The sequence below is a fragment of the Antechinus flavipes genome, chromosome 4, assembly GCF_016432865.1.
Source record: "Antechinus flavipes isolate AdamAnt ecotype Samford, QLD, Australia chromosome 4, AdamAnt_v2, whole genome shotgun sequence".
Classification (NCBI taxonomy): domain Eukaryota; kingdom Metazoa; phylum Chordata; class Mammalia; order Dasyuromorphia; family Dasyuridae; genus Antechinus; species Antechinus flavipes.
In genome coordinates this window covers 183,267,112-183,293,353 of record NC_067401.1, presented here as the reverse complement: position 1 = coordinate 183,293,353, position 26,242 = coordinate 183,267,112, and the positions used below count along the sequence as shown (strand labels likewise).

At 35.1% G+C, this 26,242-nt stretch overlaps 1 protein-coding gene across 1 annotated transcript in view; it reads right to left on the bottom strand.

Moving 5' to 3' along the window:
- USP43 (ubiquitin specific peptidase 43) overlaps window positions 1–26,242 on the bottom strand; it is a 115,696-nt gene that overhangs the window by 24,371 nt on the left and 65,083 nt on the right. Inside the window, exons 7-9 of the mRNA XM_051995700.1 lie at window positions 18,927–19,077; window positions 8,644–8,755; window positions 1,121–1,227 (exon numbers count right to left, since the gene is read on the bottom strand). Of these exons, the coding sequence (XP_051851660.1) occupies window positions 1,121–1,227; window positions 8,644–8,755; window positions 18,927–19,077 (370 nt within the window). The remainder of the gene's footprint in view (window positions 1–1,120; window positions 1,228–8,643; window positions 8,756–18,926; window positions 19,078–26,242) is intronic.

The following is a 26,242-nucleotide window of genomic DNA, read 5'->3' as shown; positions in this document are numbered from 1 at the left end:
GGCAGCATCAGAAACAATAGGTGGAAATTACAAATCTGCCAATTTAGGCTTGACAGAATAATTTAGAGTTCTCCAGTGGGTTCCTTTTATATGAGGTCTTTAAATAAAGAGTAGATTACTATGTTCAGATATATTACAGGAGGGATCCTTTCTTAAATACTGTTTAGATAATCTCTAAGATTCCTTTGATTCTAAAATTCCGTGTCCCTATGGATGCAGGATCAGTGGACAAAAAACAACAGGTTGCTAGGCCTTTCCCATCTGTCTTAAGTAAGCTCTAACTCAGTCTCCACCCCCATAAGCATATCGATATTTGCCTCAGTTTTTATTCCCTCCATATAATCCTAATCTCTTCACTTTCCATGTAAAATTTTATGATTTGTACCTTTAAAATATCTTCCATGTTTTTTCTTTCCACTTACACATTATCACACTGATCCAGGTTCTCATGTACTATTACAATAGTCTTCCAGGTGGTTTTCCTGCCTCAATTCTCCCTCTATGCCAATTTATTACCCACTCAGCTGCCAAAGTGCAAATCTAACCACGTCACCTTTCCTACTCAATAATTTCCAGTCATTACCTATTACCCAATATATCAAGAACAAAGTTTTATGTTTGACTGTTTTATCTGTTGAAGTACAATAAGAAGTTTATTAAGATTTTATTAATTATTAAACATAAGTGATTTATATTAAAAGAGTTCAGTGAAATGACCTCCATTTAATGGCTCATTTGCCACAGCAAATGAATCTCTATTACTCAACTTAAGTTCACAATAAATTCTTTCCTATGCCAAAACAGGTTAGGTTTGCACAATGTTGCCTGAGTTGCTGTCCAGTATACAGCATTTTCTTTAAATACCCTTCCTCTCCTTGCCTTATCCAAGCCTGGGGTTTTAAGACCTTCATTATCATAAAGGAAGGGTCCTTATAACTACTAGAAAAAACAGGAGAACAGAGTCAAATTGACCATATCTTCCTTTAGGGAACATGATTCTGTTAATCAGATACTGGTAACTATGTTCTGTACTGCTAAGTACACTGCACTGCCTCCAAGGAGCCTCCTGGAATAAGGAATATTGTTTATTCTCTTGTACCATCTAGAAAAATTCTCTTACCTTTCAACAGCCCAGTGAAAGAGGGGCCTGCTGTCCTGTGGAGATAAGTAGCTGCAGATGTTGGATAATCCTACAACCCGAACAGCAAATAATGATCCCAAGCTCTGCTAATGCAAAAAGGGAAAAGATGAGTCCTCTGGATATTACAAAGTCCTGATTTAATTCATTATTTAAGTTTAAAATAAAGCATTAACTAGATAGACTCAATTTACTAATTTTCTTTTCAGTAAAAACTATAGCCTATGTACTAGGGTTGCATCAGACAAAGCATTTTCAAACTAGAAGATACGCTTCCTTTATAGAAGGGAAATATGAACTGAAGTAAGTACTTGTGCAATAGTTATGGTGTGCATTGTAATTCAACAGAATAGTAAATGCTTTTTTTGCCATACTTTGTTAGAAAAGCAACCACTATAACCCCTAGACAACAGCAATTTGTTTTTATTTGTATGTTCTTGATATTTTCATCTAATAAGAACCTGAAGATTATCCCATTCATGCAGTGAAGACAAATGTCACATAATAAAGAATGGCAGTAAGGTGTACTGTCAAGAGCACTTCACAGAACACAAAAGATTCAAGTTTCTAATTCCCTATTTTGTATTATTGACTAGATTAAGAGCTAGCAACCTGTTGTTAGTAGTTAGTGTTACAAAGGTGTGTGATCCTAGTCAAGTAACTTGGCCAATCAGAATATGCCTCAGATATCTCCTCTGAAAAAGTTGGTCTAGATAATCCCAGGGTTCTATCCAACTCTATTATCTGACAAGAAAGTAACCCGGCCCAACAACCAGGATTTCTGATTCCATAGATTTTTAATTAAATGTTCTTTTTTGTTATAAACTTAACATCAACAAACAAAAAAAGAAAAACAGAAAAAGCTTGCATATGAAACTGTGGACTCCTAAAATATATATATATATACACACAAAATATATATTAAATTTAACATTAAGAGTAATAAAACTACCCTGCTTCTCTTATGTATCTTTTTTAATATTCTTCTGCTTACTTCTGTGTATTTTTTAAATGCTACAAGGATTTCTTCAATATTTCACGTGATTTTGTAGATACAACTATTTTCTTCATATATCCCACTACTTTATATACTTCTTTTTATGTTAACAATAAAAAGTTATCTCTCTGATTGCATTTATTAAAGAATTTTGTATAATTTTAACACAGGCATGAAAATTTTTAGAAGAGATCTTTTTAAAATATGCTTCTCTTTTCCAGTCAATGCATTTTCCCCTTGTCATCAACAAAAAATAAATATAATGGGATTTCTTTATGAATGATTCTTGAATATATAGGTACTAAGCCATGTACATAAGAGTGCTAAATAATATGCACCTACATTTACATACTATACACATACATACATATATATACATAAACATCTGTAATCATACTACTTAATATAGCACTTTTTATCTTGATGTATGAATTATATATCTTAAAAATATTGAAGTATATTTTAATTTCAACCACAAATTTTTACTAGAGCAAGTAGATATTACTTACTCTAATGGACTTGAAAAAACTTATATTTTATGCATTATAATTAATTTAAAGGTAAGTTAGCTGACTGTGATATTCAATGTAAAGCTTTACATAAAACCATTTTAAAAAAAGAAAACATCCAGGAAGCAACACAATTCAGTTACTTTAGAGCTGCTTTGTAATCTAGGAAGCCTGGCCTTCGACATATGCTGAGGGCATGATCTGGGCAAATCACTAAACTGTCAATGCCCTAGTCCAGTGAAGTTACAGAGTAGACACAAATTGGCAGAGGGAATTTCTTTATCAGGAGTTCTCTATTCCAATGAAATCATTGGTCTGGTCCAAAAAGGGAGGAGGAAAAAAAAGAAAACTCATAAAAATAAATACTTTAATTCTCACTAGACACTTTTAGCTAAAGAAAATAAAAATGAATACATAACATATAACAAAATTTTATTCTAGTAGAATTCAGCTATGTACAAAGGAGAGGAGGGTTATGGTATCCGTAAAGGGGCACAATTAAGGCACATTTGAAGGCACAATGAGTGGACCAAGTGGACAAATCAATCTGGTAACGTGTGTGTGTGTGTGTGTGTGTGTGTGTGTGTGTGTGTGTGTGTGTGAAGGGTTTGCATTGGAAATACATAAGATAAACTAAAAGGGTAGATTGGATCTATTTTATAGAAGGAATTGAAATTCTCAATCTACTTAAATAACAAGTTATTTTTAGTAATTCTATAATGGCAGAAAGACTAAGTCAGGACACTGCTATTATTAGCTATTGGCCTAAACTGAATAAAAAAAGAACATTAAAGGTAAGAGGAAATTTTTGTAAGGGCTTTTTACACAAAGTTAGAAAATAACATAAACCCTAGGAATGTGTAATTAGAAATAAGGAGATATACAATAAGTTCCTTTCATTCCAAGGAATCTCCATATAAATAAGAACTGATCATCAGTGAGAGAGGTATCTAATATATTGATCCTAACCCTAATATATATTTATTAAGGATTATTTGATATTCCACATGACAAGTCCCACAAATGTGGATGGGTGAGAAGAGAACAAGGATGCATCAGATAGAATGAAAAAAATAGAACTTCAGAATTAGGTGAGCCCCTAGTGGTACTCAAGTCCAAATCTCATCTGAAGGGGATCTAAGAGAGGTTTAAAGAATTTGAAAAAGAAAGTGTTATGGGAATACTGGATCAAATTACAAATATATTTATCGGATAACTGGGAAGCCTCGAGAGTGGGATTCAAAAGAAGAGTGGAGGTAGCTTATAGAGGGCTGGAACTCTGAAAAGGTGTACTGGAATCTAAGACAGCAGAGTACTTAAGGCTAAGTACCTACTCTATGTGAGATAATAGTTCTATAAACATATATTTAGATGAAATGGTGATGTGATGGCTCTCTTCACATTGGCACTTGCTGAATGTGTTGTGGTGAGGTAATGGTAGGCAAGAATTGAAGGGCTGAGCGAGAAGGTCAGAGGCTCTCTGTCACAATAAGCTCAGGAGGAAAAACTTCAGGCTCCAGAGTCTGAGTCCCATCTTTGACGAGCCTGCTTACTTGCCTCCTTCACTTCTCCTAAAGACCAAGGAGTTTGACTGATCCTGAGGCCCTCCAGAGAGCTAGGACATTATAGTAGCTCAGTAATGTTCAGAAAGACCAGAGTAGAGTATTTGCTTGGGTGAGGGATCCAGGCAATGACAAATCAATTGAGTTAAATAATTAAAAGAAGCTAAGTTTGGGGTTAGAACTTAAGGACAGCTTTGGAGGACAATGGGGGGAAAACTACATAATCCAAAGACAGAGGTGAAAGGTGAAAAACAAACAATCCAGCACAAACAATTACAGCAACATCCTAAAAGATCCTGATTAAAAAGTAATCTGCATCTAACTAGTTTAAGTAATAAGTTACATCTAAGGTTGTATCTAACAATATTGAGATCTATTGTTCTATTATCTGTCTACAGTTTCACACCACATCCATTACTGTAAAATAGATCTGACTCTATATGTTGAAGAGATCCTTGAAGAAACAGAGACACAGGAGAAATACAAGGAAAGGATAATTTCCTTCTTATTCTGCCATTTCTCAGAACATGGAGAATTGTTATGCATAAGGTTTGCTACTTGAGCATTTCTTGTCCACTTTCTAAAATATATACTGTATTCAATCAAAAAAGATGTACCCAACTTGAAAAGTTTACTGTCTGCCCTTTTGTTGCCAAATATCCAACCTGAAATATATTTGATATTCATAAATAGCACACTCTATTTGGTGAAAATGAGTCATTTTCATAAGCTATCAGTCTGATCAAAATATTCAATATCATTAATTATGTTACTTCCAGTCTTATGCTCTGCATTAAAACCAAGAAAAAAGTCATGAATTTATCATTCTTTAAATATCAAAGGAGGAAAAATAAATGTAGACATTGTTATTGCCATTAAAATTTTAACCCAAAAATTACATAATGAACAAAAATGACAAACTTTTTTTGTAGTCCTATAGGATTAAGGAGAGTTGAAACCTGTTTCTAGTTATAATAATAAAAATGATAACAATAACAAAATTGATTCAAGATTTTAAAAGAAATGGATACATTTCTTTTATTCAAATGGTATTGTACAATGATTTATTTCAAAAATTTTTAATACATAATGATATATGCAATACATAAATATACCTTAATATATACAGCTTTACCCCATGAACTACTTAGTACCTGCTACCACATATAAAAATAGTTAAAATAGATTTAAGGGGCACATAAACAATTTTATATATGTATCTATTTTAAAAGGAGCAAAATTAAATGTTTTATAATATTTTCTTTGGAGTGAAAATTACAGCTTCTTCTTTACTGAAATCATAAGATCATTTTTTGCCCTAAGATAAAAACACATACTCATCTTTAATATTTATTCTATGCATTCTCATCCCTGTAACATTAGACACACACACACACACACACACACACACACACACACACACACACACACATCTAATGGGAAAATTGCTGCTGCAGGGCTGTAATTTTCTCATTAGATCTTCATAACTAGGACTAATTTTTAATTTAAATAATGTTATATCATTAGCTAGATTTAAACCTCAGAAAACCCAAACTGTCACTGTGTTATATTCTCTAGCCTTCCTAAGCCAGATGCTGACAAGTTATTCTATATTTTTCTATTTCCCTTGCTTTGGCAAGAAGGCAGAAGACATAATTCTCAAAGGGTTCAGTATAGTTCGTATGATCCAAAATTACAAAGTCTGTCTCTTCAATTACTGGATCAGGGAAATTCACCCATACTTCAGTATGCTGAATTTCCAGCACTCTAAAAGTTTTACTAAGTCTATTTTAAAAGGCATTATGCTATCAGATAATAGATCCATTTAAATGAGGACTTCAATAGCAGAGGGGAATGTTTTCATCTGGTGTCCTACAAATAACAATGATTCTTTTCAGAGTCAAGTCTCTTGGATTCAAGTGAGTCCAATTTGGCTTTGTGGATAAAATTTCCATTGCCAATTGAGTAAAGAATCTCTTTTACAAAAAAAAGTTTGAGGCCCAAAACACAGAAGCAATAGAATTATTTTATCTTGATCAGGTAAATTAGCTATTTGCAGATTAGCTGTTCAATACAAAAATATTGGCGATAAGTTCTCCTTCATTCCTTCTGAAGCCAACAGGCTTTTGATAAATTTCCATGTCTCATAGTATGGAATTTTGGTATAGCATCCCATAGTTGACATTTAAAGTTTACACCCAAAAGAAAGTGAATAATATAATTTTCCAGATTGACATCTTCTTTACCTGATTTCATTGGTCAGGAGCCAATTTTTAAAAATCTAGTTTGAATAACATTAAATTTTATTATTATTTATTAATTAATCAAATATTAAATTTTATAATACTAAATTTTGGTTTAAAAATATATTATATTAAATATTATAAATCAATCATTCATAACTCTAGGCTCAACCTATTAAGGATGATGATAAAATGCCTAATTTCAATTTATCCTTAATTCTTATATCGTCTGATATAGCCTTATATCGTCTGATATAGCCTTATATCTTTCTCTATCCCTAAGCTTCTTTCCTGTCACTATCCTTAGCACTAACCCCTTACCACATACCTAAAATTTTTCTTAAAAAATTACCGCTATTTCAATCTATCCCAGATTCCCTATTTCTATTTCTTTCCATATTAATTCTAATTTTTATATTATACATGTATACACACATACACACACACACACACACATATGTATATCAGACACTAAATATGAAATCTGATCAAAATTAGATACATAAGCTATCAAAGAATAGCCAAAGACAAATACGAAATATTAAGCAGTCTGATCTAAGAGCAAGCATTTCTATCATCATTTTACAGATAAGAAAACTGGCTCTAGAGGCTAAGTGATTTCCCCAGAGTCACACTAATTAAATGACATTATAAAAGCAAGCATCCAGATTTCAAGCTAAGTGTTCTTCCCTCCAAGTCAAAAACTATTTCAGTGACCTACTTGGGGAAAAGCTGGATGGTCTAATTTGAATTTTATTATAGAAATCTGAGTTGGCCTTATAGCCAGCAATCCTGAATTCAAGTGTCTTTTCTGAAATATACAGACTGTGTGAACTTCTCAGTGCTATGCTATTTGGAGTCATAAAATTTGCAATTTGTGTGGATATGTAAAAATAAGTGGTTGGGTTGCATGATCTCTAATTTCTCTAATTCATGAGTTCCCAACAAAATTGCTGACAACAAGGAAGAATCTTTAGACAGCTACAAAATAACAGGTACAAGTGAATAATCTCATTATTTATGATAATAAAAGGGTGTAAACAAAATATGTCCTTCCAAATTAGGGAATGACTCACCAAACTCTAGTATATTAATGTCATGGAAAGCATTATATGGAATGATTAATTTAAAGAATCTAGTAAAAAATGGAAAAAGTTACATAGAAAGATGCAGGGTAAAGATATCAGAAACAAAAGAATAATATGTAATGGCAATGTTATATAAAGAAAGTCAAAATTAAGAGAAAATAAAACTAATCAAGGGAATTCTTAAACTTTTTTTATGACACAGACCACATGCCCACTGGATGAAACCTATGGATAGTTCTCATTTCAGAATGTTTTTAAATGAATAATAAAATATATAGGATTACAAAATAACTCAATTATTTTGAAATACAGTTATCAAAGAACCCCTGCTCTAATCAAAGAGAACATTCAATAGTATTATCATGCTATCAGAATTAAAGTGCATATTCTTCCTTTCTGTTAGCAATGTTTCTTTCCTTTCTAACTTTTTTTAAAGGAAATGTACTTTGTAGAAGAATATTGTTTGAGCATCTGCTGCAAACTGTCTTTGTGTTCACATAAAATGTATTAGCAAATACATTTTTTGTAAATGCTCACAGGAGGTAAAGAAAGCTCCTGATACTGGAGCACATCTACAGGACAGACTGAAGTTTTGTTGCTCTTACCAATGTTAGAGAAAGAATTTTGCACAAACCTGAGCATGATTAAAAGATGCTAAGTTGTGCATTTTGATTTTGCTGCTAACAAATGTAACACCACCACCAAATGCAGATTGTTTTCTTGTGAATTCTGCATTCTTTTTCTAAAACAGAAAAACAAATTTAAAAAAAAGCCCCTTAAATTTGAATATAACCATTAATCCTAATTTTTCACAGGAAGGTAACCAAGACCATCCTGGTCCTTGTCATTTTAATTAAAATTTCATTCTTTTATAAAACCAGTTCCATGAAAGGTTGTTATTATGGTGCTGTGATGATGTAACATAATAATCAAAATCTATCCTATATTGATATTTTAATGCTTTAATGAAAATTTGTAAAGTTTGAAATCTAGATCCTAATGCTTCAGCCCTTACATGAAATCATAAGATCTCTCCCTGAAATTAATTAGCAAATTATATCCTAATTCTCCCCACTCTGGTCTGTCTTCAGAAGTCTCATACCAACCTGCACTGGCACTTCCTGTTTAATTAGATATCTCATTTTATTGAAGACCTGTTGTCGGAGCTGGTCCCAGGATATGGCTCTATCTTCTCTCAATAGTAAAGGTGGACCAAATCTGTAGTAAGACATAGAGAAGTTTCTTTCAATAAGAGAAAAACTAAATAACTGCAGGAGAGTCTTAACTGATTGAGTGATGTTTATCCTTCTTAAACTCTTGTTTTCAATAAAATATTGTCTTTAGCACAGTACCTTTCACGTGATAGATATAGCCAATAATTACATTTTGACTGCACAGAGACAGGGTGGATGTTTTTTATGTGTTTTTAGTCAAGGGTCTTTGAGCTATGGAGAAATACTTAAGGAGAAATGGCATATAACTAGATCTTTAAAAGACATCAATGGATCTGATTATCTCAAATGTTTCCATTTGTAACCTGTATATGACTTCTCCCATGAAAATCATATCCCTATCCTTCCATAATCCTAAAAGGAGATCCAATCAATTAATATACTGGTAGCATCTCTCTAGATGTCTTGTTATTGCAGGAATACCAGTAAAGCATGTAGAACAAGGAAGAATCTTTAGACAGGTACAAAATGACCCACTGATAAGTACAAGTGAATAATCTCATTATTTGTGAAAATAAAAAGATGTAAACAAAATATGTACTTCAGATATTCCTTGCTCCTGCTTTGCACCCTTTTTTTCAGTATTATAGCTCTCTGATCATATACACAGTATTTTTATGACATTCTTCATTGACATTCTTCATTTCTCCCTGATACTTACAGTTATAATTCTTAGCATGACATGAAATTCTGCAACTTCCAACTGTAGCAGCATGAGAAGAATACTACTCCACTAATCAACATTTTTACGTTTTATCCAGTGCCACATAGTCTGGATGATTATTGTTTTGAGTTTAGTTTGAGATTTTATACTGCTAGACCCCCTCCTTCCTGCCTTTTTTTTTCATTATTTCTTTTGAGATTCTTGACTTTTTATTTTAATGACCTAGAAAAAATAACAACAAAATTCATATGGAAGAACAAAAGGTCAAGAATTTCAAGGGAACTAATGAAAAAAAATCAAATGAAAGTGGCCCAGCTGTGGTATCGGCTAAGAAATAAACTAGTTGTCAGTGGAATAGGTTAGGTTCACAGGACAAAACAGTCAATAACTATAGTAATCTAGTGTTTTGACAAACCCAACCCCAGCTTTGGGGATAAGAATTCACTATGTGACAAAAACTGCTAGGAAAATTGGAAATTAGTATGGTAGAAACTAGGCATTGACCCACACTTAACACCGTACACCAAGATAAGATCAAAATGGATTCATGATTTGGGCATAAAGGATGAGATTATAAATAAATCAGAAGAATATAGGAGAGGTAAACCCTCTCAGATCTATGGAGGAGGAAGGAATTTGTGACCAAAGAAGAACTAGAGATCATTATTGATCACAAAATAGAAAATTTTGATTATATCAAGTTAAAAAGCTTTTGTACAAAACAAAACTAATGTAGACAAGATTAGGAGGGAAGTAATAAACTGGGAAAACAGTTTTCCAGTTAAAGGTTTTGATAAAGGCCTCATTTCCAAAATATATAGAGAATTGACTCAAATTTATAAGAAATCAAGCCATTCTCTATTTGATAAATGGTCAAAGGATATGAACAGACAATTTTCAGATGATGAAATTGAAACTATTTCTATTTATATGAAAAGGTGTTCCAAATCACTATTGATCAGAGAAATGCAAATTAAGACAACTCTGAGATATCTCTACACATTTGTCAGATTGGCTAAGATAACAGGAAAAGATAATGACAAATGTTGGAGGGGATGTGGGAAAACTGGGAGACTGATGCATAGCTGGTGGAGTTGTGAACGGATTCAACCATTCTGGAGAAGAATTTGGGACTATACTCAAAAAGTTATCAAACTGTGCACACCCTTTGATGCAGCAGTGTTACTACTGCGCTTATATTCCAAAGAGATCTTAAAGAAGGGAAAGGGACCTGTATGTAAAAAAATGTTTGTGGCAGCCCTTTTTGTAGTGGCCAGAAACTGGAAACTAAGTGGATGCCTATCAATTGGAGAATGGCTGAGTAAATTGTGGTACATGAATGTTATGGAATATTATTGTTTTATAAGAAATGACCAGCAGGACGAATACAGAGAAGCTTGGAGAGACTAATATAAACTGATGCTAAATGAAATGAGCAGAACCAAAAGATCATTATACACTTCAACCACAATAGTATATGAGAATAAATTCTAATGGAAGTGGCTATCTTCAACAATGAGAGGATCCAAATCAGTTCCAATCAATCAATAATGAACATAACTAGCTACTCCCAGCAAAACAACACTGGAAAATAAGTATGGACTACAACATAGCATTTCCACTCTTTCTATTATTGTTTGCTTGCACTTTTGTTTTTCTTCTCAGATTATTTTTACCTTCTTTCTAAATCCAAATTTTCTTATGCAGCAAGATAACTGTATAAATATGTACACATATACTGTAGTTAACATATACTTTAACATATTTAACATGTATGGGACTACCTGTCATCTAGGGGAGAAGGTGGAGGGAAGGAGGGGAAAAGTTGAAACAGAAGATTTTGCAAGGGTCAATGTTGAAAAATTACCCATGCATATGTTTTGTCAATAAAAAGCTGTAATTAAAAAAAGAGATTCTTGACTTTTACTTCTTTTAAAAGACCTCAATTCAGGCCTGTACTATCACAATGGCATCCTATTTGCTCTCTCCCCCTTTTAAAGCTCTTCCCACTCTAATCCAACCTCCACACATCTGCCAAAGTGATATTCCTAAAACTTAGGTCTGATCATGAGGGTGTCTCTCCATGGAGAGAGAGGAGCAGTTTGTAAATTTTTAGTTATTACAAGTTAATATGATCTAGAGAAAATTGTATTCACTGTTCTCCTGACTTGTGCTCTGGTGAGTGACCATAAGATCTGCTGATGCTTCTTTTTACCCTGGGATTGGTCTGGAATTGCATGTAGGCAAAGCAAAAGAGTCCTGCTGCCAATGATAGTAATGGATCCCTTATAATCTCATTCTGACCAATGAGTCTATGAGTTGAGAGCTCTAGACGCCATGAGCTGCCAAGATGCCACCACAAAAGACTGCTACTGGCTTTTCAGAGTCTGGCCTGAGCTGGCTCAGCCTATGCTGGACAGCACTACCCTCTCCCTCCAATAAGATAGACTTTTCCTGCTATCCTTCTAAGGTGTCTTGGGCTGGAAAATTGGTTCACCTCATCCTTTTGTAGGTTGTACTACTTTAGAATTCCCTTTGAGATACATTTTAATATAGATTGAAAGAAAACTTGAGGGAGCTCTGAGAGGTACTGCCTTTACTCTGCCATTTTGGGAACTGTATTTCTTAAGAATTCATTATAAAAACCACAAGAAATAGGATACTGTTTGTTAAACAGAGTATCCTGATTAAAACTAATCCAAAAATTATGATTTAAGAAATTTTTAGCTTTACCATTGCTTAGTATCACATTAATAACTTTGACTACTCTCATTATCTGCACACTAGAGATCACTTAGAAACACTGACTCCAATATTTTCCTATATTTTCACTTTCAAAAACCTCAGATGTGGGGGTATAAGAAGTCTTGTTAATATCATCTTCACCTGTTTCACACAAATCCAAAGGGATTTGTCCCTGTCATTGACCAAAAATTGTAGAACATTTCACACCAATTCTGTTGCACTCATATTCTTCCCAAACCATTTAAAACAACTGCAAACAAATTATAGCAGAGTGACTGTAGCAGGTGATTCAAGCCTTGGAAAGATAACAAGCATAGTGATTGATAGTTTCTAACCTTGCAATTCAGAGTAATTTTTTTGAAGCCAGACCAATTTTGGACTTACATCAACAGAGCAGATGATATTTGGAAGCCATGACTTAAATGCATCATAGTGCAGCAAAATGAAGCTTATATTTTCTACTAAAGCATAAATGTTAATCAAAGTTTTTCTTTTCTAAATTAATCTCTCTAGAGCGAGAAGAAAGTGATCTCCTATGCAAACACCTGTATCTTACACACTGTAACAGTGTAGATAGCAACAGTATAACTTAAATACTGATATTTTTCCTAAAAGCTTTATCTCACTTCTCATGACTATACACCAGAAGAAGTAAATTTTTCTTCTTTCTTCAAATAGTTTATAACATGTATACTTATTTTGTATTTAATTTATACTTTAATATATTTAACATGTATTAGTCATCCTGCCATCTAGGGGATGGATTGGGGGAAAGGAGGGGAAAAATTGGAACAAAAGGTTTGGCAATTGTAATGCTGTAAAATTACTCATGCATATAACTTGTAAATAAAAAGCTATTAAAAATTTAAAAAATTAAAAATTAAAATAAAAAATTAGTTTATGACAGTTCTAATCCCCAACACTTTTCCAGGTTAATATTTCTAGTTCAATATTTTTTACCATGTTGGTTGCCCTCCTCTAAACATTCTCTAGTTTTTTACTAATGTTATTAAACCATGTCACCCAGCATTCAGTTTGCCAAAAAACATTTGATAAATGCTTACTATGTACCAGGCACTGTGCTAAGCATGAAGGACACAAATAAAGTAAAAGATCCTTTCTTCTCTTAAGGAACTGACAAACTAACAGAAAATGAAAAACAAACTGTATTGGATATGACAGTGGAAGTATCTTGCTGGAGCAAATGGAATGGTCTCTCTTTTTTTTTCCCCCAGTAAGGCAAAGTTCTCAATTGGGAGAATGGAAAGAAGATGTAGGAAAGATTAAGGAGGGAAAAAAAAAAAAGAAGTTTAGAAGAGCCTCTGTGGTGAGTGGGATAATTTGAGTTAATTAGGATTGCCTTGCAGTAGTGAGGACCCAGCTGAAATTATGTAAGATAGGGAAGAGTCAAGATTGTGGAGAGGAGACCCATCTTTGAGCTCTCCTGTTGTCCCTCAGATCAACATCAAATCAAGACTCTGAACTGATTTTGGAGTGACAGAACACACAAATATTTGGAATATAACAAATTTCCAGCAGAAGATATTTTAGAAGAACTTCAGAAAAGGTCTGTTTCAATGGGGGGATGGGAGGAGTGGGAAGATGAGGGGAGGATGGAGGTAGAAGCGGCCCAACACAGAGACCCAGGACAGTGTAGGGTTTATATACCAGGGAATCTACTGGAAGAAATCTAAAGCAGTGTTGGCTACTCTGTCCTGGTTGCAAGGCAGTGGATGGACAAAGTAGCTGCAAGACAGCCAACACAAATACAAGAGGCAAATAGTGAGTCTCTAAACCCCAAAATAATATGGGAGCTGGCTATACCCACCTAGCACTGGAAGTTAATCAGCACCACTGTCGCCTGTGGAGGAAGCTTGGGACAATCTCTCCTTTGCTCTAAGAACAAACCTCAATCTTTTTTTTAAAAAAATGAGCAAAAAAGCAACAAGAATTCTGACCATAGACAGTTTTTATGGAGAAAGAGAACAGACCTCAAATCCTGGAGGACGCTAAAAGCAGATCATCTCCAGATGAAGCTTCAAAGGGTGATAAGAGTTGGTTTCCATCTCACAAGGCTCTCTTGGAAGAATTAAAAAAGGATCTTAAAAGAGAGTTAGAATAAAATGGGGAAAGGAAATGAGAACATTGCAGGAGAATTTGGAAAAGAAAACACAGGAATTATCTGAAGAAAACTTCTTACAAAATAGAGTTAATGAAAGGGAAAAAGCATATTACTCTTTACAAAATAGATTTGACAAAATGAAATTATGTAAGATAAACTTGTATTTGACCCAAACAGAAAGGTTTTGTGATTTTCTCTGTCTTCATTAAGTAGTACTTGTGTAGAAGCAAAGGCAGGGGATAGTGAGAATGACCTAAGGCTGAAATATAAGTAGAACTGTAATGGGAAAGGGGGCACAAGAGGAAAAAATGGTGTAGAATTGAATAGTTCTCCAAGGGATCAAGATGGGGAAGAGATCAGAGTGATACCTTGGGGGAAAACTGAGAGACTGAGAGGCTGCCATAATTCAGATAAGATTCGATAAGGGCAGAAATAGAACTGTCACCTTCCTTTTTCTGGAAGTTATGCTTCTGTGTGTATGTGTATGTGTGTGTGCGTGGGTGTCTATCTATCTGTCTCTGTCTCTCTATCTTTTTCTCCTATTCAATTTATAATTTTTTTTTCCCCTGAGGCAGTTGGTGTTAAGTGACTTGCACAGGATCACACAGCTAGGAAGTGTTAAGTGTCTGAGATCAAATTTGAACTCAGATCCTCCTGACTTCAGGGCTAATGCTCTATTCACTGAGTCACCTAGCTGTCCCTTAATTTATAAATTTAAGATAGATGATATTTAAATGCTACACCCAGAAATGAATGACAAGATATGAAAATATAACTAATTTTAAAGAAAGAAGACAATTTAAATTAATTGCTATATAATTTTTAATTAAATGAACACACTGTTGTATTCTATACATTTGACAATAAAGAGAAGATATTAAGAAAAAATACTTTTATATAATCAATGACCTTAAAGCACAATGTAGTTATATTAGATAACGAGAAACCATTATACACAAAACAAGCCAGTTTGCTATTATGTATTTCTGTAATATGAGTATTTTTATGATGAAAGAGTACCCTTTCCCAAATAAAAAAATCTAACACTTCCATCATTTGATTGTTTAAACAATGTGGGGGGGAGGAGGGGCAGTAGATAGTGCTAAGCACTTCCTAGCTGTAAGACCCTGGGGATACTTTCTAGCTGTAAGAACCTGGGCAGGTCATTAACTTCAATTGCCTCAGCAAAAAAAAAAAAAAAAAAGTGGAAGAGGTATGCTTTAATCACCTCTCATTTTACTGAAATAATGTGATAAACCAATAATGCAGAAAAGTTCTGAGGTTCTACAAGATATTTTCTATAAAGATACAAAGCAATGGATACAGAATATTTTAAGACTTTTAAGATGCATCTTCCACATCTATCTTATAATTCAATATAATTTTTATTCCAATTGTTTTCTTCAGTTCCCAAAGAGTGCCCAGATACTGTGCTATATGTTTTATTTATATAATTCTTTGTTTTTCCTCAGCTTGTTCATTTTTAATTTAGCTTGATACTATTATTTGATTTTATTTACTCTCTTAATAGCATCAATTATTTTGTTTAATAGTTCTTTAAATTTTTTTGGTTTTGTCAGTTACCTTTCTGAAGCATGGAGTTCACCTAATTTTATAAGAACTGTGCACTCTTATTAAAGATTTTATGGCATGTAGGCACTGAAGTTAAACCTCATGTGATCTCCTGGGTATCCTGGCCATCTCAAACACACATCTCAATACTGAGCCTCTACCTTTATTAATTAGAGAGAAATATTATGATTGAAAATGCAGCACTTTCTCCCTCCCTTCCTTCCTCCCTCTCTTTATTCCCCCCTCAACCCCCCATCTCTGTCTCTCTCCTGAGGCAATTGAGTCCTTCTGACTTCAGGGTTGGTGCTCTATCCACTACACCAACTAGCTGCCCCTTTCTTTTTTGCCTGACATACACATCATACGGACTCATTTTCCACAAAAACTCCTAGAAATTTTAAAGAATCTATCTATGCTGTCTCTATTAACAAAATGGATTTTTTTTGCATCCAAGAGAAGATTCAACATTTATCACTACTGAATTTTCATTTTATTATACTTAGCTCAATGCAAAATCTTCAGTATTTTTTCTATACTATTTTTAGTCTGTTAGCTATTCTGCACCTATGTTTACCTTCTAGCTTTGTGATAGTGTACATTTCATGAAATATACATTATATATCCCTTCGTCTATCCCTACAACATTTTGGGTAAACAAGTTATTGTGCATTTTCATCTCTCTCTTCTGAAACATCCCATTTTTTTTCTTCTCACTGTAAATGATTTCGTTTCTATCTTCAGAATGTTATTCTTGAACATTTTCTATCCCTCCTAAACTATTTCTGATTCATTTTACTCCATGAAATTCTACTCTACATTTTCCTCATTGAACCCAATGTCTATCAGAAATTATAACTGAATTAAAAGTCACAGGAAGAATATTCTGACATAAGCCTTTTCCCTACCTTCCACCTTTTTGTTTTGATTCTTCTCTCTAAAACCAACCAGACATAACAATCCTTCTTCCATGTGTAGCTATTGAAATATATTTAGACAACTATTCTAATGGTTCCCTCTGTTCTCTCTTCTCCAGATTAAACATCCCTAGTTTTGTCAATTTATCCTTATCAATGTCTCCCTTAAACACAGCACCAGATGCTTAAAGCACAATGCTCTGGAGAGGTTTGATGAGAGCAGAGAATAATGAGGCTATTAACTTCCTATTCTGTAATATTCTCTCTAAAATATAATGTTCTCTTGTTGAGGTTTTCTTGGGGTCTCTGGAGGCAGCCTTTGTTTCAGTTCAATAATCACCACAAGTGCAGCCAGGGGTTAAAGTCCAAATCCTTTATTGTCTCCTTTAAAGTCTTGTCTCTTTTCCTGGGGCCCAGTTAGCTTTCTTAGAAGCCTATCTCTTTCCTTGGCTCTGTAGGCTTGAGCTCCTGCCTCCTTCTCTAGCTTCTGAATCTCTCCAAAGGTCTCTGAATCCAAAGGATTGTGTTTCAGCCTGCAGCTACCACAAAGGTGGAAGATGGAATGAATTTGTCTCAGCCTCCAAGAGCTTCTAGTGCACTTGTCCTTTCTGGCCTTGAGAGCTTCTTGATTATATGCTGTACACTGAGTACAAACCAATCATTATATAACTAGGAAACGATTATTTGTTGTAGGATTAAATCAGTGCTAAATTAGATTTAACCATGTCTCCTCAATTCCACTTAGTACCTTGTTTCAAGTTCTGGTCCATAATATCTCCTTGTAGTATTAAATCAATCATACTGAACCATGCTAAATTAGATAACTATTGTCTCTATCAATTCCACTGATAGTACCTTGTAAGAATCCTTTGTTTTAAGTTCAGAGTTCTGGCCCATAACACAATTCCTGGAAACCATATTCCTTTTAATTAAGTTCTTTGTAATCACAAAAAAGCTAGAAACAAAGTAGATGCCCATGCAATACAGGATAGCTAAACAAATTATGGTATATGAAAGTAATACTACTCTGCTAAAAAGAAATGATGAAGATGATGAATACCGAGAAGAATGGGAAGGCTTACAGTGTGAAATGGAATAAGCAGAACCACTAAAATAATATATAACAATATAAATGGAAATAGGAACAACCAAAAAATTGAACCTGAATGCTTTAAAATTACAATGATCAAGCTTAGCCTTAATGAGGAGTCATAAGAAGGTACCATACTCACTTTTAGCTTATCTGTAATGATGAAGGGAGTCTGGACATAGACCACCACATATAATGTCAATCTTTTTGAATATGTTGTATAGGTTTCTTTCCTTTTAAAATACTTTGTTATAAGGGATTATTCTCTGGAAATGGGAGGTGGAAAATATAGGTAATGTAAAAGGAAAAGAGATTAATTTAAACACTTTTTTCTAGAAATCCAGTAGTCTTTTTTACAAACTATAATATCACTCCACCTAGATCTTGATTCTCAATAGACAGTTTTCAAAGACTTTGATGTGGGTCAGGATACTTGCTTTTGTTGGTGGTAAACAGGCTGAAATGCAAAGTGACTTTGATGGGAGATTCACTTGACAGCCATGGAACTCAATTCTTTAGGTGATCTTCTAAGAACCAAAATCATAATTTTCTTCATGCTCTTAGAGCTTCCATCAAATTTGGAATGAGATGCTGAATGGTAGAGCTACATATACAAAATGAGCCAACTAAACTGAGCCATTTAGGACATAATGAGCATTAACAATGTGTTCACTTATTAGAACATTCCTATTACATATCTGATGGCATTAACTTGACAGATACATTAAAATAAAGTTCTTAATCAGAATATGGTCTTTGATACTCTTTAAAAAGAGTTCCTTTGAAAAACATAGAAATCTATATAAGTTTGTCAAGAACAAAGATCTTTTATGTAGAATGGCCTCTTTTAGATGTGTCTACATGGCAATTTTTTTATATTGTTCTAAGTATGATATACAAAGCACAAGCCATAACTATTTACATAAAATTTAATCTCAGGTAGAATTCTAGTCTTTGCCAAAACAAGCCAAAAATGTCTAAAAATCCCTAAAAGTACTAAGTTAATTAAGAAAGCAAAAAAAAAAAAAAATAGCAAGAATTATAACATACCTTTTAGCTTTGTGTCCTGACCCTACCAAGTTACACAGTAGAATTAGCACTTTGCTCCCATTCCCAGAAGACCAAGATTCAGTTGATAAGGCAGCCATCTGTGGAAGACTTTGGCCTTTGTGTTTGGTGAATTGAACACTGGAGGAACAATCTAAAAGAAAGAATGCACATAAGAGAATTGTTTTTTGATTTATATGAACTACTCTACTGGGCTTAATTTCATACTCCTTTCATTCTAATGCTTCACTTCAAATAACAGGGAAGTAGTGAAAGAGAATGATGGATCTAGAGCTGAGAGAGATAGATCCTGTATCTGAGGCCTATGAACCACATGATCATGAGCAATTCACAACTTCTTGGTATTTCAGGGCTCTTGGTGGTATCTGCATTACCTTCTCTTGCAAGGTATTAAAAGGAAAGGACCTTGTAAACCTGAAAGTATGGTATAAATGTTAGCTGTGTTATTACTGTTAGCAAAGTGGGGAGGGAATAGGCCTTTATATAGAACTTTTTATGTGCCAGATACTATGCTAATTATATTGCAAATATTACTTCATTTCATCCAACTTGCAAAGTCATGACTACCTGTCATGACATGAACTTCAAAATGTTATAGACTTTCTTTAATAGACAGGAGCACATCAGTTTCAACATTATTTCTGATATGTGTAAAATAAAATAGGAATTAGCTTCAGAAACCTAGTACCTGCACCATACCATTTTGTATGTAAAGAGGCAACATCAGTAGTAAATAAACCAAGTGCCTCTGTTTGATTGCCATACAATTTATATCTTATTTTTAGTTAATGGGATAATATATACATATGCATGTGTGCTCACATATGTACACACAAAGTACCCTGTTTGAACCTGCAAACACTACATATCAAAATGCTTCATAGTTTTGGCCCAGTGCAAGATCATCCAAATCCAATTCTCACGCAAAACTAAAAAAGGGATGAAATTGAGCACTTCAATTGAAGTTGAGGATCACAATTTCTCCAAACAAATCCATTAAATGCACCAGGACAAATTCTGAGGGAGAAATCCAGAAAAAAAGTCTGAGTAAGTCCTTTCCTGGTTCAGATTGGTATAGAAAGATGGGTATAGAAAGAAAGGATCAGGGCAGTACCATGCAGCGCAGCACAAAAAACTCCAGTACCCAGCACACCAGAACAAAAGAAAGTCCTAACAGCAATAGGGGTCAACTGGCACCTTTGTGACTCACTACAGAGTTCTGTGTCAGATCCAGGACAGAGTGAGAAGGGAATATGTGTATAGCCAAGGTATTATCAGGTTGGGAAAATTTGGATGATGTACAACAAAGGACAAAGTTTAGAAGCTAACAGCATCAGGGATGTGCTTCAGATCCCTAAACTCTGAATACAATCTAGCTTGCAAAGGAATAACCAAGGCAGGAAACCTATATGAAATGGGAGTTTATTTCTGTAACATTAAACCAGCAGAACTTTTCAGCTAGCTGACAAGGGCATAAATATAGCAGCATGATACTGCTGCTCAGACTCAAACAAAATCAGGGAATTGCTAGGCTGAGACCAGGAGTAAGCACTTAGATTTTGCTCTGGATCAGACTCTTTTGGAAGCAAAAATCACTTAAAGTGTTCCCAGCCTGCCCCTAAGATACTAGAATAACACTACACTGAGTACTCCAAGAAATCAACAGATAGTCCAGTTCAGAACTCCCTTCTAAAAGTGTGGCAGCTCAGCCCTAAAATCAAATCCAGAGTTAGGAAATAGGCTGTAAGAATGGGCAAACAAAAACAGAACAACATAATAATTGTTATGGTAGCAGAGATGTTCAAGGCACAAATGTATAAGAAGATAATTAATCTAAAACACCTAGAAGCAATGCCTCAGAGAAATACACAGCATGGGCACAAATTCAACTAGAATTCCTGGAAGTAATGAAGGGTTATAAAAGGAAAATTAGTGATTTTTTTTCAATAAGTAAAATGAGAAAGTTTTTTTTTTATTTAAATGGAAAACAAATAAGAATTATGGAAGAAAGAAATGGAAAGGGAATTAACAGCTTGGAACTTAGTGCTTTCTCTGTTTCCAATCAACAAAAAATATTGCAGGCAGCTATAAAAAAAGAATTCAAGTACTGAGAAACAACAGTTGGAATCACATAAGATTTAAGAGCTTCCACTATAAATTAGAAGAGGATCTGTAATACAATATTCCAGAAGTCCATTACCCACCAAATGCTACAGTGGTATAATGTCCAGGTTACCTCCCTGGAGGGCCAGCCTCAGGATCAATCAAGAGTCAGGATAAATCAAAGTTCTTGGTCTTTAGGAGACAAGGCAAGCTACCATGTGGCTTGCCAAAGATGTATCCTGGATTCTGGAGTCCGGAGTCTCCAGCCCCTCTCCTCCTTGTCCTGCAGCCAAGTGCATCTGACCTCTCTCCTTCTGGCCTAGGATTACCTCACCACCAAACATTCAGCAAGTGCTAATCATGAGGAGAGGCATCATATTACCATGTCATCTAAAAATATGTATATAAAGCCATTATCTCACATCAAATAGGTAATTAGCATTAAGTGCTCTGTTGTCTGATTCAAGCACACCTTTTCAGAGTTTCAGCCCTTTATATCTCCCACTTTCTTTTGTTTTAGAACACAGGTCGTCACGCCCTCCCTGACTTCTCAGGAAAGGAGGTGAAAACACCAAAAAGGAGGTGATCACGCCCCCACCCCCCCACTTCTCAGGAAGAGAGATGAAAAACACCAAAGGGAAGTGGGGAATCAAGCCAGATATTGTTAGTGGATTTCTGGGCTGAAGGGTCTTACACAAACCCATCAGCATGGGAGGTATTACACAAGCACATAGCAATAAAGCACAGGCTAGCAGTGATGACTCTCCCCACAGCCGGCGCAGATGTGGTGTAACAAACAGGAATTGTACATGTAAGCAGGGATATAACAAATAATATGAATCAACATGGTGCTGTAAAAGATTTCCAGAAGTCCTAGAAGGAGGGTATGTAAATAACAGTCATATATACACCTCCTTCAGCAACCAAGAGACATTCCAAAACCAATCTATTGTCTATTATTTCACATGTCAGAGAATCCAATGATCCCTGCAGATTTTGAAGTCCTGCAACAGTCTCATCATGTCGTAGGGATTCCAATGATTCCTGAGGGTTTTGAAGTCCTGCATCAGTCTCATTAAACAATGTTTGATGCCCATGAGTCAATTGCCATAACTACCATGCTCTTTCAATTGTGGGCACAATCAGCCCCCGATGTTTCTTGGGTCTTCTCCTTTGTTTCAAGGGTCTGCTTCATATCTCTCTGATGGACAAGGCAAATATGGCTCGTTGGCACCCATCTGATTCCTTTTCCATCTGTAGAAATATAAGCAAACCCTCTCCCCCAAGCAGTTAACCTACCTAGACTCTTCCATTCACCACTTTCTGGATCTCTCCACATCACTTGGCAATTGCCAAGTGCATCTTTATCAAAAATCAAAAGGTTAATTGTATAAAGAGCTAAATTTAGAAGTTCTCTAGGGCCCCTTTCTTTTGTTTTTGGAAGAGTGTCTTGATGTCTCTGTTTCTCCTCTCTACTACTGTTTGTCCTTGAGGATTAAAAGGTATGCCAGTAGTGTATAAAACCTTATACTGTGCACAAAAGTGTGCAAAACATTCACAAGTATATGCAGGTCCATTATCCATTTGTAATGCTTGTGGCACACCCATAATTGCAAAAGCTTGTATAAGGAATTCAGTGACTACTTAGGTAGTCTCTTTTGCTGCTGGTATTGCAAAAGCAAATTCTGAAAAAAAAAAAAAATTCTGAAAAGGTATCTACTACTACAGGGATAAAAGCCAGAAAATGACCAGAAGATTTATAATAGGTCACATCCATTTGCCAAATTTCATTGGGTCTCAAACCACGATTGTTCTTCCCTGGAGGGAGCATAGGAGCATGGAAAAGAAGGCAAGCTGTACAGGCTTTTACTAATTTTTAACTATATTTTTACTATATTTTATTATATTATGTTATATTATATATTTACTATGCTCCTTGCTTCTTCTTTTGTTATCCCAAATTGCAAACATAAAGCTCGAGCAGCCTGATAATATTTAAAATGAGATTGTTGGGCTGTCTGAAATAAAGGAGTATTGGCCAACATGATTAGAAGGCTATCTGCCTTTGAATTACCATCAAAAATAGGACCTGGAAGTCTACAATGTGAGTGGACATACAAGATATAAATCTTACCTGGATACTTTCTCACTTGCTTTTGAAGTTCCTTAAAGAGCTGATATATTTTAGAGGCTACAGATTTTATTTGGGCTGTGGCAATTCTTTATATCATACCTAGTGAATAGGCAGAATCAGATATTCTATTTACATCTCCTGGATAATAAGAGCTAGCATAATTGCATACAATTCATTCTGCTGAGTAGACTGAAAAGGAGTTCTGACTACTGTCTTTATAGTTAAGTCATGAGAGGATATAGCACAAATGTCATGTTTGGATGAATCTGTAAAGATAGTTGGTCCTTTAAGAGGAACCATAGAAAGCTTTTCTTCAAAAATCCATTGCCAATTATATAACAGTCAGATTATCTTTAATGGAGACCCATGTGTAAAATTTAGAGGTGTGGCCAATAAAATTTGCCACTCTGGGATGGTTTCACAACATACATTAATTTTTGCATTGGTATAAAAGGCTATGTAAATCTTTTCAGGTCTTATCCCAGATAATTGTAGTACTCACTTAATGGCCTTTAATAAAATTTTAGTCACAAGAACTGGATAAGGAGTAAGTCTTTGTTCTGATTGTACTGAGAGATTCACCCCCTCTACCATACTGTGTCTTTGATAAAGGACTGCTGTGGGTGCCTCTTTTGTAGCAAAAACTGAGATTTACACGGGTTTTTGAGTAACTCTTTCAACCACATTGGATAAAGCCAATTCAACTTCACTCAGAGCCTCTTGAGCTTCTTTTGTAAGCTGGTGTGATGAGTTTAAAGCACTGTCTACTCTTAAAATGTCATATAATGATTGCAATTGATAGGTAGTCAAGCCTAACACTGGACGCATTCATTGGATATCTCCTATCAATTTCTGAAATTCACTTAAGGTGTTTAGCGTCTCTGTTCTTAAGAAAAGTTTTTATACAGTAAGCACCTTAGGGTATACTTTATATCCTAAATATTGAAAAGGAGCATGTCTTTGAATTTTTTCTGGAGCTATATACAATTTGTAGTTCCTTAGTGTTTCTATGATCTTTTGTAGACATGCTTCTAACATTTACTTCAACATAACTTTTGGAAATGCTTTTCTTACTGGAGTAAAAACAGCAGCAACATACATTTGACACATAGTAGGGCTATTTTTCATTCCCTGTGGCGAAACTGTCCATTCACATCTTTTATAAGGCTCAGCTAAGTTAACACTGGGCACTGAAAAGGCAAATCTTTTCATATCCTCCTTATCTAGAGGGATAGAATAGAAACAATCTTTAATGTCTATAACCCAAAGAGGCCATTCTCTAGGCACTTGAGTAGGAGATGGAAGTCCAGACTGAAGAGTTCCCATAGTTTCCATCTGTTCATTTACTTTTCTTAAATCAGTCAACATCCTCCATTCCCTAGATTTCTTTCTTACAACAAATACAGGGGAATTCCAAAAACTCAGAGAAGGTTGTAAGTGTCCTTGGTCAAGTTGCTCCTGTACTATATCTAATAAGGCCTGAATTTTATCACTAGCTAAGGACCACTATTCTATCCACACTGGTGTATCAGTTTTCCATTGAATAGGAACAGTATTGGCAGGCCTTCAATAGCAGCCCTGCCTAAAAAAACGAAGTACTCATTTGTAATCCTAACTGTTGCAAGATGTCTCTTCCCCACAGATTGATGGGGATTTTTTTCAACTATAAAAGGAGTAAAAACTCCTGTTTCACCTTCAAATGTCTATCTCAAAGGGATAGCACTAACTTCAGCTGCTATTGATCCTCCTATACCAGATAAGTAGGTGTCAGCTTTAATCTTTGGCCAGTGACTAGGCCAGTTGGCACCTCTAATGACTGTACAACATGTACTTGTGTCTACCAATCCTTCTAATAGTATGCCATTTATATAGAAAGTGAGCATAGGTTGGTTAGCTGTAACATCTGCTGTCCAGAATATTCCTGGATTCTGTTGCTTGGAGTCAAAATCTGGGCAACTATCACTAGATTGCCTAATAGGAGTCTGTATCAGTAAACCTGATGCTACTACTTCTCCTGGTTCATAAGTCACCTATTGTCTACTGGTATTAGTGACTGGGATATTATCTATACATTCCCCAGTTTCCAACATCGTGTATGGATGAACACTGTTTTGTAAACACTCTCAGGAGGTGAAATGGTCAAATCTATTGTGCCTGAAGGCAAAGGATCCATAGGTTGGACAGGAACAGATTTCACCTCTTCAGAGGATATCTCAGTAAGTCCCAGCTGCATACAACTCTATTCTCCCCAGTTGTAATTCCTTTCTCCTATAGGGTTGCTTCCTGGCTGATTGATTATATAATCCCTTTCTCCCATCAGATTGTTTCTTGGTTGTAACATCTCTGGGTGTAGCATCAGCTGCCATCATATATTTTTTGCCTTGGGTCTGAGGCTGGGCCCCGCCGTCCTGTTTGCCTGAATCACTCTACATTCTGATGCCCAATGGAAGCCTCTGTTCCATTTTGGACATGGGGTTTTGGGTCTTGTTCTCCCACCCTGTTTTCTCACTCTGTCTCTATGCTTACATTGAGCTTTCAAATGCCCTACTTTACCATATTGAAAGCATAGACGAGTCTCTCTGGAAGTCCCTTGCTAAAAGGGACCCTGTCTTCCCATGTTTGGATCTTGGGAAGTCTGCATCATAGCCTGGCTATAAAAGATATTTGTGTCCACTGTGGCACAGTGTCTTATGATCTCCTCTAAAGGAGCATCCTTGTGTAGTCCTAGTATAATTCTACAAACCTCATTAGCATTTTCTTTAGTAAGTTTTCTTACAATTTCTGTTGCTGCATTTTCATCAATGAAGTTCATATGACAGCTGTATGCAGGCGTCTCACAAAATCAGCGAAGGATTCATTTGGACCTTGCTCTATTTTTGTTTAGATTTCCCCTCTATCTTGCTTTCTTGGAAGGGTGCCCCATGCTTTGGTAGCAGCAGAAGCAATTTGCTCATTTGCTGCTATGGGGTAATTTGTGCTGAAGCTTCTGCATATGGACCTACACCTATTAGTTGGTCACAGATGATTGGTGCATTTACTCCAGGTTGCCTATTTTGTTGGG